Source organism: Telmatherina bonti, assembly GCF_933228915.1.
Source record: "Telmatherina bonti genome assembly, chromosome: 12".
NCBI classification, from domain to species: domain Eukaryota; kingdom Metazoa; phylum Chordata; class Actinopteri; order Atheriniformes; family Telmatherinidae; genus Telmatherina; species Telmatherina bonti.
Window position 1 is genome coordinate 35,001,585 of NC_136610.1, and position 13,649 is coordinate 35,015,233.

General features: G+C 42.8%; 1 protein-coding gene across 1 annotated transcript in view; it reads left to right on the forward strand.

The window, feature by feature from the left end:
- gpc4 (glypican 4) overlaps positions 1-7,554 on the forward strand; it is a 46,977-nt gene extending 39,423 nt beyond the window's left edge. Inside the window, exons 5-9 of the mRNA XM_079250562.1 lie at positions 1,325-1,455; positions 1,547-1,693; positions 4,608-4,732; positions 4,806-4,978; positions 5,059-7,554. Coding sequence (XP_079106688.1) covers positions 1,325-1,455; positions 1,547-1,693; positions 4,608-4,732; positions 4,806-4,978; positions 5,059-5,273 — 791 coding nt within the window. The 3' untranslated portion in view covers positions 5,274-7,554. The remainder of the gene's footprint in view (positions 1-1,324; positions 1,456-1,546; positions 1,694-4,607; positions 4,733-4,805; positions 4,979-5,058) is intronic.
- Positions 7,555-13,649: the final 6,095 nt, after the last annotated feature.

The following is a 13,649-nucleotide window of genomic DNA, read 5'->3' on the forward strand; positions in this document are numbered from 1 at the left end:
TATTAAAAATCTTACATACTCCACCTTTAATGACAGTAGAATAGAATAAAAAAAATAGAATTATAGCTTCATGCATTTGATATGGCAACAAGTTCTGAACCTAAAATGCACGATAACCTTTGACTTTCTCCAAACATGCAGATGTGCAACTCTTCCACGCTTCAGTACTTGTTGCACAACACCGTGTTGTGCAACTACCATGAATCAATAACTAAATTTTCCTGTTCAATGACAACTTGGACTTAAACTCATTTTAGTTCAAAAGTCACATGCTGCACAGTTTGATGGCAGACAGGCGGACCAATAGAATAACAGCATCGTAACCTAAAAATAACTTCATTTTCCCCTTTTTTTTAGTGCAAAAAATGCAAAAGAAACATGAAGATCATTACTTTTAATAAACTCTCCTTTCAGAAAACAAATGATAAACAACTTCAGAAAAATAAATGCAGTTATAAGATAAATTTTATACCTTTTTTTTCTTAAATTTTATTTATTAAAGTAGTCCATTTTATTTTTTTATTTTATTTTTATTTTATTTTATTTCATAGCCAGGAACAAAAAGTTATGTAAAACTTTTCACATTAAGAAATTCGTTCCACGTTGCCAGATCAGACCTTGTGGTGGTCCAGTTTTAGACCCAGACCGTATCTAACACATGACAAGTTATACAAACACAGACGTCTTCATGTTGTGGTTTTCCCACCCCGGCTTTGGTAAATTTAGCTTCGATAAATAGTCCTACGTGCTCCATCAGTGTCGCATCAGTTTTGTACGTTTTCTGGACATTTTAGTCGTGTAAATGTAACTTTTAGCGACCAGTTTACGTCTAAATCCTCCTTTTCTTCATCCTCTTGGTGTTTATAATTAATCAAGTGTCGGTATTTTTATCTGTTGTCATCCTCCTGGAACAAAGATCAGGATTTAATGCGAGACAAAAGAGCGAGTATAACAGATGAAGGCTGCTTATTGTTAGAAGGCATGTAGGAACAGGAGTCCAGGAGAAGAAGGAGACGTAAAACCTGTGCATGTTGTGGGCGTCTGGATGAATGCAGCTCTTGTGTTGTGTAAACACAGACCTGGATCAGTCCCATACAGTCAGGGTGGTGTTCTTATCCTCTATTCATTACTGTTTGTATAATATATGTCTTGTATAACAAGCATAACATGACTTGCATTGCTGGTATCTGTCAGGGCATCTGGTTTCTGTCGTCGCCTCAACTTTTTCCGCCGTTTCACCACCATGCACATGCTTCCACCTAGTGGCGGATTTCAGTAACAGCATTACTGAGTGTCTAAAGGAGCTTCATTTTTTTATTTCCAGATGCTATGCTCATACTAGTGGAGAGGCTGGAGGGTCCCTTTAACTTTGAGTCTGTGATGGATACCATTGATGTGAAGATTTCCGAGGCCATCATGAATATGCAGGAGAACAGCATGCAGGTGTCTCAGAAGGTCGGTGTCGTTTCCATCCTTATGACACAAACTGGAGAGGAAAAGATTCGGCTCCACTGAGTTTCTTCTCTTCTTCGCTGTTTTCTGACAGGTTTTCCAAGGATGCGGGACGCCGAAGCTAGCCATGGCCTACCGTTCCACGCGTTCTGTGAAAGACCCGACCTTTACCGGCCGTTTCCGCCCCTACAGTCCGGAAGCAAGACCCACTACTGCTGCCGGGACCAATTTAAACCGACTGGTAAACACAGAACACAACAGAGGATTCTTGTTTTTAAAGGAGTGTAGAGATAAAGACGTGGGACATGGAGCCCGTTCACATGCAACCGAAGGGCTCATATCACGCCAATTCTGAAAACTCTCCATTGGCTCCCTGTCTCTTTTCGTGTGAATTTAAAAATCCTGGTGCTCACTTTTAGAGCCTTGCATGGCCAGGCCCCTTCCTACTTAAGAGACTTGTTGTGTCCATATACCCCCATGCGGAGGTTGAGATCGTTGGATCAAAACTTACTCATGGTCCCTCGTTCTCGTTTTAGGACCCGAGGAGACCGATCTTTTCAGGTTGTTGCGCCGAGGCTCTGGAATGATCTTCCACCCTCCTTACGTTCGCTTGAGTCTGTTGATGTGTTTAAGTGCAATCTTGAAACCTTCTTGTTTCGGCAGGCATACCCAGCTGTGTAGATTAGGGGTGTTATGACCAGCAGTTTCTGTGTCTATTTTTACATACAGTGTTTTTGTTGTATCTTTTTATATGTATTTTATTTTTGTATTTTGCTTTATTGTGAAGCACTTTGTGACTTCTGTCTGTGAAAGGTGCTATATAAATAAAATTTACTTACTTACTTACTATGCACACCAAAAACCCGGTCGTCTATGGAATCAGATTTGTTTCAAAATCTCCAAGCAAAACTTTTTCAAACCCAAGCAAAAAAACAAATAAAACTGAAACTTTCTAAAGCGTAAGTAAAATAAATGATCTTAAAATCAAAAATTATCAATCATCATGAAAACTATTGGGCTTTTATTTGGTTAAATTGAGTCGTTTTGTTTGCAGTTTCCTCTTCCTCTTTCTCTCTATTTGGTTGTGCTTCAAAGTCTTTGGTTTTGATTCTCGAGTGTTTGGTTTAATTTCTGACACAAACCTTTCATGGGCGGGCTCTTTTCAGGGGCGCACTCCGATTGGCTGGTGACTTTTTGAGTGACACAGCTGTAGCCCAATGAGATATACAAACACTTTATTAGGAAGTTTAAGGAATTGAAAATTAAAACTACTTCTGATTCTCTGACAAAGAATTTGAAACTGTGGAATTGTTTTTGTTTAATGGTCATTTTCTTTAATCATCAGCATTAAAATGTGCTGCTTAACCGTAACAATGTAAACATCCTTAAAACCATTAAAAAATGAGTTAAACAGTTTCACTTTTCAGCACACAGTATTTAAAACACTTTCCCATAAAAGTATACTCTAGACTTGTATCTAGAAACTGATGCAAACTGCACACTTCCTGATAAAACAGACATGGGTGCAAACGTAACTTAAACCTGAACTTGGCATAAGTATTGAAGGTTTTAAACAACAACTGGGCTACAGCTGTGTCACTCAAAAACTCATCAGCCAATCGGAGTGCGCCCCTGAAAAGAGCCCGCCTGAAAGGTTTGTGTCAGAAATTAAACCAAACAATCAAGAATCAAAACCAAAGACTGTGAAGCGCAACCAAATAGAGAGGAAGAGGAAACTACAAACAAAACGACTCAATTTAACTAAATAAAAGCCTTATAGTTTTCATGATGATTGATAATTTTTGATTTTGAGATCATTTATTTTACTTAAGTTTTAGAAAGTTTTGGTTTTGTTTTTTTTGGTTGAGTTTTAAAAAGTTTTGCTTGGAGATTCTGAAACAAATCTGATTCCATAGACGTCACATGATTTTCAGATAACAGAAGTGTTCATGTAGACGGCCGGATCTGATTCCTGCCACGATCAGACGAACAAACACAGATTTCTCAACGTCTCCGTACATTCATGTGTCCGATTTACTTTTTACATCCGTGCAAGTGCACACAGATTCATCGATTCTCTGGCTGAGATGACGCCCGACTCGCCGTTCACTGGAACTTTATTTCTGATTTTAAAAATTACAAAGTAGAAAAAGACATTTTTAATGGATTTGGCTGAATTTACAAGCAATTCTGATTTTTCCCATGGGATGAATAATGACATGAAGACTGCTTTTTCTACCTAACAATGCCGTGTCCGTGCATTTCCACGTATAATTTACCGCTTGTCGTTATTGGGGATGAAAATAAAAGAACCTGCTGAAAAAGTCTGGGAACCGCTGACGTTAAACATTCACCTTTAAACCGTTTAGCAGCTCAGTACCTCTCGCTAAGACCAGAGCGCCGCCGTGTTCAGCAGAGACCAGATGTTGTGAAAGTAAAACCAACATGTTCTCTGAAATCAGTGTGATAATGAACTGGAAACGTATTTCAGAAGTGCATGCATGTAGATGCTGGATTAGATCTGATTACGTCACCGTCAGAATCAGATCTCTGGACGTAAACGGGCTCACTGAGTCACAGAATTATCCCGTCTTGACTTAGGGGGGGCGGTGAGGGGGTTACCCTGGATATTGTCCTGTTTCCATCCATCAGATCTCATAAGTCAGACCATGTATGTCGGATATGTGCAGAATGATTCCTCCAAATACATGCAAATGAGCCGCTTATGGCACACAGATAACTACACATCAGATGCACACACAGACACACACCTGTTGCCATGGTTATACTTCCCCGATTTCACAGAAATATGTGCAAACTTTCCTGATGTTCATATTTACACAAATCCAGGTGATAATCTCTGAACATATCTGCGTTTTGCAGAACTCTGAGGGGTTTTCCTCTCAGGATGGAATAAAAATACTGTAAATGAATTTACGGTTCGGGGAGAAAGTTCGTTTTTCCTGTTACTGACTGGCAGCAGGTGTTTGTCTGTAGGTGGTTATTTGTGATAAATTGTCCAGAAATCCTGTTAAACATCAAACCTACTTTTTGGTTAACTAGTTTTTTTTATCCTTTAACTCCAGTAAGAGACGAACGTTGATCCTTTTCTTCTTGTTCTTCTCTAACGTGCACTTTGTGTTTTGTCTGCTCAGACGTCTGAAGTGAAGAAGAAGCTGAAACACGCGAAGAAGTTCTGGTCGACGTTGCCTGAGACGGTGTGTGCAGGTGAGAGGACGGCGCCTGGCGACGAGTGCTGGAACGGCACGGCGAAGAGCAGGTAGGCTTTAAAACCCGGAGGCAGATTTTACTGCATTGGAAGCAAACGCTGACAAACGGTCGCCGTTCTGCAGGTACGAGTCGGTTGTCATCGGCAACGGGCTGGCCAACCAGGTGTCGAACCCAGACGTGGCTGTGGACATAACGAAACCAGACGCCGTGATTCGCCGTCAGATCGGCGTGCTGAAGGAGATGACGATCCGGCTCAAAGCGGCGCACAGCGGCCATGACGTCACTTTGGACTTTGGTGAGAACGGCGAACGAGCTTCGTGATTTTCCTGTCGCGCTGAACTTCCTGATCACGCCTCCGATGTTTTCCCGTTCCAGATACAGAAGCCAGCGGCGGAGAGGAGAGCGGCAGCGGTTGCGACTCGCCATCGTGCAACACAGACCAGGACATTTACTTCTCCACTCCGAACCCGGGCAAACCCCGGGTCAAACCGGTGCACAAGAACCCGTCAGCCGGCGCGGCCTTACGGGCCAGCATGGCGCTGGCGGTCTGCGCGGTGGCCCTGGCGCTCCTCGCAGCTCACCTGAGATAAAAGCGGCCGGACGGGGAGGAAGAGTTGGACCAGGAACAACAGAACGAAGGGGAAAACTGTCAGAGAGACTTTTAAAAAGACTGCCTTCAGGACCTCGGACTGTCCGCTATTTTGGGGGGGAAGCTCTTCTTGGTATTACAGTAACTTCACTATTAACTACTTGTATGTTTTTAAGGACATCTGTGTACAGCGGTAAGATTTTCCTCCCTAAACCCCCCCCCCCCCCCCCCCTCCCCCCCCAGATAAACCGATTCTCTGTCGGAGCTTCCCGGTGTTCCCTACGCAGCCTCACAAGCATGATGTGATCGTCTTATCCGCGGCCATCTCGTCTCTCAGCTCATTTCGCGCGGCGACCATCTCCATATTTCAGGATGCGTGTGGTTGAGTAGGAAGCGGCGGTTTTGAGACACGTCTTCATGTTTCTGAGGATGTTTTCAGAGAACAAATGACTGAATAGGAACCTTTCACTGCAACGTTCTGAACGTGCAAACTGCCCAAATGTCACAACTTTAATCTCTTTTAACTTGATTTCTTCAGCTTGAGCGGTTCGGTAGTTTGATCCCGCTCATCCTGCCGTCGTCAGTGTTGGGATGAAGGCGTGATAGATAATGTGGCTCCCCCCGGAAGAAGGCAAAGCTGACAAGTCTCGGATGCCCCGGTTGGTACTGTAAGCTCAGTTCAGCACAAACGATCTGACTCCATACAGTCTTACTTGTTTCAACAGGAAAAAATAGATGACATGGTTGTTCAGAGCATTTCATGTTATAACACATAAGAGGAAAAAAAGACAGTGTTTTGATCAAGATAAATAAAAAAAAGACTATTTTAATACAGGGTTTTATGTTGAGGAGGTGTAATTTTTAGCTATTTTTTGGTATGAAGATATATATTTGGTACTAAAGCGGATTTTACTGCTAGTTTTAGGTGGGGAAAGAGGACGTGCACAGAAAGAGGGGGCACTTCTGGTCAGCGTGCACAGGTTGTTTTTTTTGTTTTTGTTTTGTTTTGCCCCCGTCCCACAACACACACACGTACCTCTTAAATGGCCTGTGTCAGTATAAATGGACTCATCCTGAAGCGTTTGACCGACCGTTCCTCATGTTTGCATAGTTTCATGATGAGCTGGATTGTTGACATTTTGTCACATTTACTTTTCTTTTCTAAAATCTTTCATCCATTATTGGCATCTTCTCGTGGTTTAAAAAAGGAGGTAGAGTGTAGATGTTGATGAATAATGATCCGTCTGCACGGATTCCCTGAAGCACAATGAAATAATGAGATAATCATGTCTGTAAGTGACATTACCTGGCTTTTTCAGCTCTAAAACCATGCTGCCTCTTGTAGCTTTTGTACAGTAACTTATCTCTGTATTTTAATGTCTTTGCAAACAAAAAAACACACAAGAAAGGTTTTTAAAATTGACTGATTTACCCCAAATATCAGCATGTTCGGAAAATCCCAATCAATGAAATTTAAGGGGTTTGAAAATGAAGTTTTATGAAAATTGACCAAGCGTTTGAAACTGTAGATGCAACACAAACCTTTGGCCGCTGAGGCTTTTGAAATTGTCAGGCCGATCGTGATCTTACACGACATTTTCTTCAGATTATCAAGATTCGTTCCAACTCATCTGCAAGAATTTGAAAGATTTGATGAAACATCTATGCAACCCAACCGAAGTCCCGAAGCCTTGATTTAAAACGGCGAAGCTGCACATCAGCAGCTTGATTTGGCGTTACTTCTGCAGTTTTTTTTGTGTGTCCCACAAGCAGGTCTACAAGGGCTTGTGCGTGTTTGTGTCGCATTGGAAGAGTTGTGCCAAGTGCAGAAGAAAACACAACTTTCTGAGAGCCGGAGGAAATGTTTTTGGGTGACGATGGTGAATGTCTGTGCTTGCAGGCCAGGGCAGCGACATTCTCCGGCTGGCAGGAGACGGTCCGGCTGCTGGGTGGGTTTTTTGTTCCATCCGCAGACCAACATCACTCTCAAAAGTGGAGTTGAACAGGTGGTGAAAGCCTTTCCGTCTGCCTTTGGCCCTCAAGAACAGAAAGGACTCGCTCTCTGAGGAGCGAGCGACTGAAAAGAATGGAGGAAAAAAGTGTAAATAAAGAGCAGCCATCTTTAGATGTCTCTAAAAGAGGCCTTAACAGTACACCAGATTTTTACTTGTCAGAGTATCTCCTAAATGTTATGAAAAAAGCAAGATGAGATAGATGTTAAATTGTAAGAGAAATTGTATATTAAACGTTTCTTAGTCTTGTTGAAATAAAGACTGCCAATATTTAAATGGGTGTGAGGAGTTTTATTTCCTTCAGTAGATTCGATGGAGACGCATGCAGAGCAACGGTTCAACCACTAAATGTAATAAAGTCATTAACTTAACATTTGTATAATCACTTATTTTTAAGACAGTGCAGAAAAAAGTATTTGAGATGTTCAGTAATCACATTAACATGCAGTTATTGCATTTCTGAGGACTTTTTTTTTTTACCAACTGACCAACAAATAATTCAATTTTCAATTCAACTTTATTTGTATAGCGCCACTTCACAACAATGTTGTCACAGGACACTTAACATACACATCATTTCAAGCCAACTCATACATATCCTATAATAGAAACCAACTGATTGCATCCAGGGGCGTCATATGGGGGGGAAAGTTAGGAAGATCCTAAAGACCCACGACTTTATAGGGGCCCAAAAAGATGTATAAACTATGAGAGAACCATTCAACCTTCATTAAAAATAATTTTTTTAAAGGTTTTAATAGAATATAGCAGAAATATAAACTGATAAACCATTTATATAAAAATAACCTAGTTTGATGGATGCACTGTGATTTAACCCTTTATAGGGCTCTCAAAGAAATGCCTTCAAATTAGGAATTTTAACCTAAAATTGTCCTTCTGGTATGAACTAAGACGTCTATTCTGTTGTTAAATGAACATAAAAACAAAAGTTGCATGCTGAATATGAAAGGAAACAAAGTGATCATAAATAGTCACTTGCCCCAGAAAGGGTTAAACAGCCCTTGATCTTTATTCAACCCATGAAAAGCTTTTTTTTTTTTTTTTAATCAGCTTAAAGCAGAAACAAAACTCTAAAATTTGCCATCAAGTGGTGGGGTCCATGCCGTTGTTTTTTTATAGAGCCCAAAATTCCTGGCGGCGCCCCTGATTGCATCGAGTCATGACTTCAATCCAATCCCCCATCCTGAGCTGCACACGGCGACAGTGGGAAGGAAAAAACTCTCCTTTAACAGGAAGAAAACCTCCGGTAGAACCCGGCTCAGGGAGGGCAGCCATCTGCCTCGACTGGTCGGGGTGGAGACGACAGGAAAGACAGATCAACATGTACAACTGCACTGTTTCAGGGAGACCCGCGATAAATTACATTGCTGGCTCAGAAATGCATAAATGTCTTGAAAGCTTGTGTGGATGTTGTCAACATTTATAAATAAGTCAACAAGTAAAACAAATTCTCGTTTCAACAGCACATGGAGTTTTCTGTACACATCAGTCTTCTGCTTGTGTTGGGGAGAGATGGAAAGTCGTGCTCAGAATGGCATCAGAACATGCTGCTCATTAAGGTCATAACATCCTTCGATGCACCGACGAGGCGGATGTCTTTCCACTCCCACTTCCACCCTGAAGGACTTCACGTCCTCATTACTGTCATTTGTCCCGGAGTTCATCTGCTGTGAAATTTAAGAGCCGTTGTTTTACCTCAAACATGAAGGTACAGTGTGTCAGAATTACTGACATATAGATGGGCATAAAAATAACAGCAAGCACAGGTACAAATGGACGGTGGCTGTCAGTGGCCAAAATTCCCGTTTTTATCTGAGTGGATCCAGAGGCCTTTTGCGCAGCGACGGCTACACCACAGGTGATTACTTCAACGTTTTGTACAAACATACCGTCTTCTTTATTTAAAGGTTCTCTACTTTTTGTCAATTCAACTTTATTTATACAGCATCAAATCACGGCATTGCCATCTCAAGACGCTTTAGACAGGAAAAAAAAAACATAATGAAAGCCAATTCATAACAGCCTATATAAGGAAACCAAGTTCTGCACAAGCCTGTTGCCTTAGCCTTAAGCTTGGAGGTTTCTCTTTTCACACACTTGTTTGTCCATTCAGAGACACCATAGTACAAATGACAGCACAAGTATGATAGATGATAACTTGCTCATTCTAAGTGAATAAAAACATAAAAGTTCTTTTAGTAAAGTGATTTGATCCATCCAAAAACCCATTCTTTAACAATACAGTAAACTTTCTTACTAATTTTTGCTCCTGTTAAGTTCTGCACCTTTAAATAAGTCTGGACTGATAGAGTTTTCCTCGACTTGAGCTGATTTTTGTGCATTATTGTAATACAGAAAATACTCGGGCTGTGACAATATGCGTCAATTCAATTTGATTCTGATTTTTTGTGTACCGATTCGATTTAAATTGCGATTCTCATAATTCTTCTATATTGCCGATTTTTGTAGTTTAAAAACAAAATAAAAGTATTTTTGTTCGTCATTTTTCTTGATTACAATTAAGAAAAAAATAACCCAGTAGCCAGACCATCATTCTGCTGCTATAATGCCCAAGAAGACAGGTAAAAAAAAAAAAAAAAAAAAACCCAAAGAAATTACAAAAATTTTATGCTGGATTATTTTTCCTGAAAAACAAATTTTTAACAAAAAATTCATTTTGAAATTGTGAAGCAAAAGAAATCCTGATTTTCGATTTTTCAGATCGATTTTCCCACTCCATTTTTATAAAAAAAAAAAAAAAAAAAAAAAAAAAGTGTGTTATGACAAAAGTACATAAACTCATCCACCACTTTATCAGCTCCACCTTGCTAGTACCAGGATGGACACCTTTTCCTTCAGAACTGCCTTAATTCTTGGTGTCATAGATTTAACAAGGTGTTGAAACATTCCTGAGAAATTTTGCTCCATATTAAAATGAAGCGTCACACAATCACTGCACATCATGATGAGAATCTCCTGTTCCACCTCATCACCATGACAATCTCCTGTTCCATCTCATCACCATGAGAATCTCCCGTTCCACCTCATCATCATGAGAATCTCCCGTTCCACCTCATCACCATGAGAATCTCCCGTTCCACCTCATCATCATGAGAATCTCCCGTTCCACCTCATCACCATGACAATCTCCTGTTCCACCTCATCACCATGAGAATCTCCCGTTCCACCTCATCACCATGACAATCTCCTGTTCCACGTCATCACCATGAGAATCTCCCGTTCCACCTCATCACCATGAGAATCTCCTGTTCCACCTCATCATGATGAGAATCTCCCGTTCCACCTCATCATCATGAGAATCTCCCGTTCCACCTCATCACCATGAGAATCTCCCGTTCCACCTCATCATGATGAGAATCTCCCGTTCCACCTCATCACCATGACAATCTCCTGTTCCACCTCATCACCATGACAATCTCCTGTTCCACCTCATCATGATAAGAATCTCCCGTTCCACCTCATCACCATGAGAATCTCCCGTTCCACCTCATCACCATGAGAATCTCCCGTTCCACCTCATCACCATGAGAATCTCCCGTTCCACCTCATCACCATGAGAATCTCCCGTTCCACCTCATCACCATGAGAATCTCCCGTTCCACCTCATCATCATGAGAATCTCCTGTTCCACCTCATCACCATGAGAATCTCCCGTTCCACCTCATCATGATGAGAATCTCCCGTTCCACCTCATCACCATGACAATCTCCCGTTCCACCTCATCACCATGACAATCTCCTGTTCCACCTCATCATGATAAGAATCTCCCGTTCCACCTCATCACCATGAGAATCTCCCGTTCCACCTCATCACCATGACAATCTCCTGTTCCACCTCATCATGACAAGAATCTCCCGTTCCACCTCATCACCATGAGAATCTCCTGTTCCACCACATCACCATGAGAATCTCCCGTTCCACCTCATCACCATGAGAAACTCCCGTTCCACCTCATCATGATGAGAATCTCCCGTTCCACTTCATCATGATGAGAAACTCCCGTTCCACCTCATCACCATGAGAATCTCCCGTCCCACTTCATCATGATGAGAATCTCCCGTTCCACCTCATCACCATGAGAATCTCCCGTTCCACCTCATCATGATGAGAATCTCCCGTTCCACCTCATCACCATGAGAATCTCCCGTTCCACCTCATCATGATGAGAATCTCCCGTTCCACCACATCATGATGAGAATCTCCCGTTCCACCTCATCACCATGAGAATCTCCCGTTCCACCTCATCACCATGAGAATCTCCCGTTCCACCTCATCATGATGAGAATCTCCCGTTCCACCTCATCATGATGAGAATCTCCCGTTCCACCTCATCACCATGAGAATCTCCCGGTCCACCTCATCATGATGAGAATCTCCCGTTCCACCTCATCACCATGAGAAACTCCCGTTCCACCTCATCATGATGAGAATCTCCCGTTCCACCTCATCATGATGAGAATCTCCCGTTCCACCTCATCATGATGAGAATCTCCCGTTCCACCTCATCACCATGAGAATCTCCCGGTCCACCTCATCATGATGAGAATCTCCCGTTCCACCTCATCATGATAAGAATCTCCCGTTCCACCTCATCACCATGAGAATCTCCCCTTCCACCACATCACCATGAGAATCTCCCGTTCCACCTCATCATGATGAGAATCTCCCGTTCTACCTCATCACCATGACAATCTCCTGTTCCACCTCATCACCATGAGAATCTCCCGTTCCACCTCATCACCATGAGAATCTCCCGTTCCACCTCATCACCATGAGAATCTCCTGTTCCACCTCATCACCATGAGAATCTCCTGTTCCACCTCATCATGATAAGAATCTCCCGTTCCACCTCATCACCATGAGAATCTCCTGTTCCACCACATCACCATGAGAATCTCCTGTTCCACCTCATCACCATGAGAATCTCCTGTTCCACCTCATCATGATAAGAATCTCCCGTTCCACCTCATCACCATGAGAATCTCCCCTTCCACCACATCACCATGAGAATCTCCCGTTCCACCTCATCACCATGAGAAACTCCCGTTCCACCTCATCATGATGAGAATCTCCCGTTCCACTTCATCATGATGAGAAACTCCCGTTCCACCTCATCACCATGAGAATCTCCCGTCCCACTTCATCATGATGAGAATCTCCCGTTCCACCTCATCACCATGAGAATCTCCCGTTCCACCTCATCATGATGAGAATCTCCCGTTCCACCTCATCACCATGAGAATCTCCCGTTCCACCTCATCATGATGAGAATCTCCCGTTCCACCACATCATGATGAGAATCTCCCGTTCCACCTCATCACCATGAGAATCTCCCGTTCCACCTCATCACCATGAGAATCTCCCGTTCCACCTCATCATGATGAGAATCTCCCGTTCCACCTTATCATGATGAGAATCTCCCGTTCCACCTCATCACCATGAGAATCTCCCGGTCCACCTCATCATGATGAGAATCTCCCGTTCCACCTCATCACCATGAGAAACTCCCGTTCCACCTCATCATGATGAGAATCTCCCGTTCCACCTCATCATGATGAGAATCTCCCGTTCCACCTCATCATGATGAGAATCTCCCGTTCCACCTCATCACCATGAGAATCTCCCGGTCCACCTCATCATGATGAGAATCTCCCGTTCCACCTCATCATGATGAGAATCTCCCGTTCCACCTCATCACCATGACAATCTCCCGTTCCACCTCATCACCATGAGAAACTCCCGTTCCACCTCATCATGATGAGAATCTCCCGTTCCACCTCATCACCATGACAATCTCCTGTTCCACCTCATCACCATGAGAAACTCCCGTTCCACCTCATCATGATGAGAATCTCCCGTTCCACCTCATCACCATGATAATCTCCCGTTCCACCTCATAACCATGAGAATCTCCCGTTCCACCTCATCATAATGAGAATCTCCCGTTCCACCTCATCATGATGAGAATCTCCCGTTCCACCTCATCACCATGACAATCTCCTGTTCCACCTCATCACCATGAGAAACTCCCGTTCCACCTCATCATGATGAGAATCTCCCGTTCCACCACATCACCATGATAATCTCCCGTTCCACCTCATCACCATGAGAATCTCCCGTTCCACCTCATCATAATGAGAATCTCCCGTTCCACCACATCACCATGAGAATCTCCCGTTCCACCTCATCACCATGAGAATCTCCCGTTCCACCTCATCACCATGAGAATCTCCCGTTCCACATCATCCCAATGAAAACTCCCATTCCACGACATCATGATGAGAATCTCCCGTTCCACCTCATCACCATGAGAATCTCCCGTT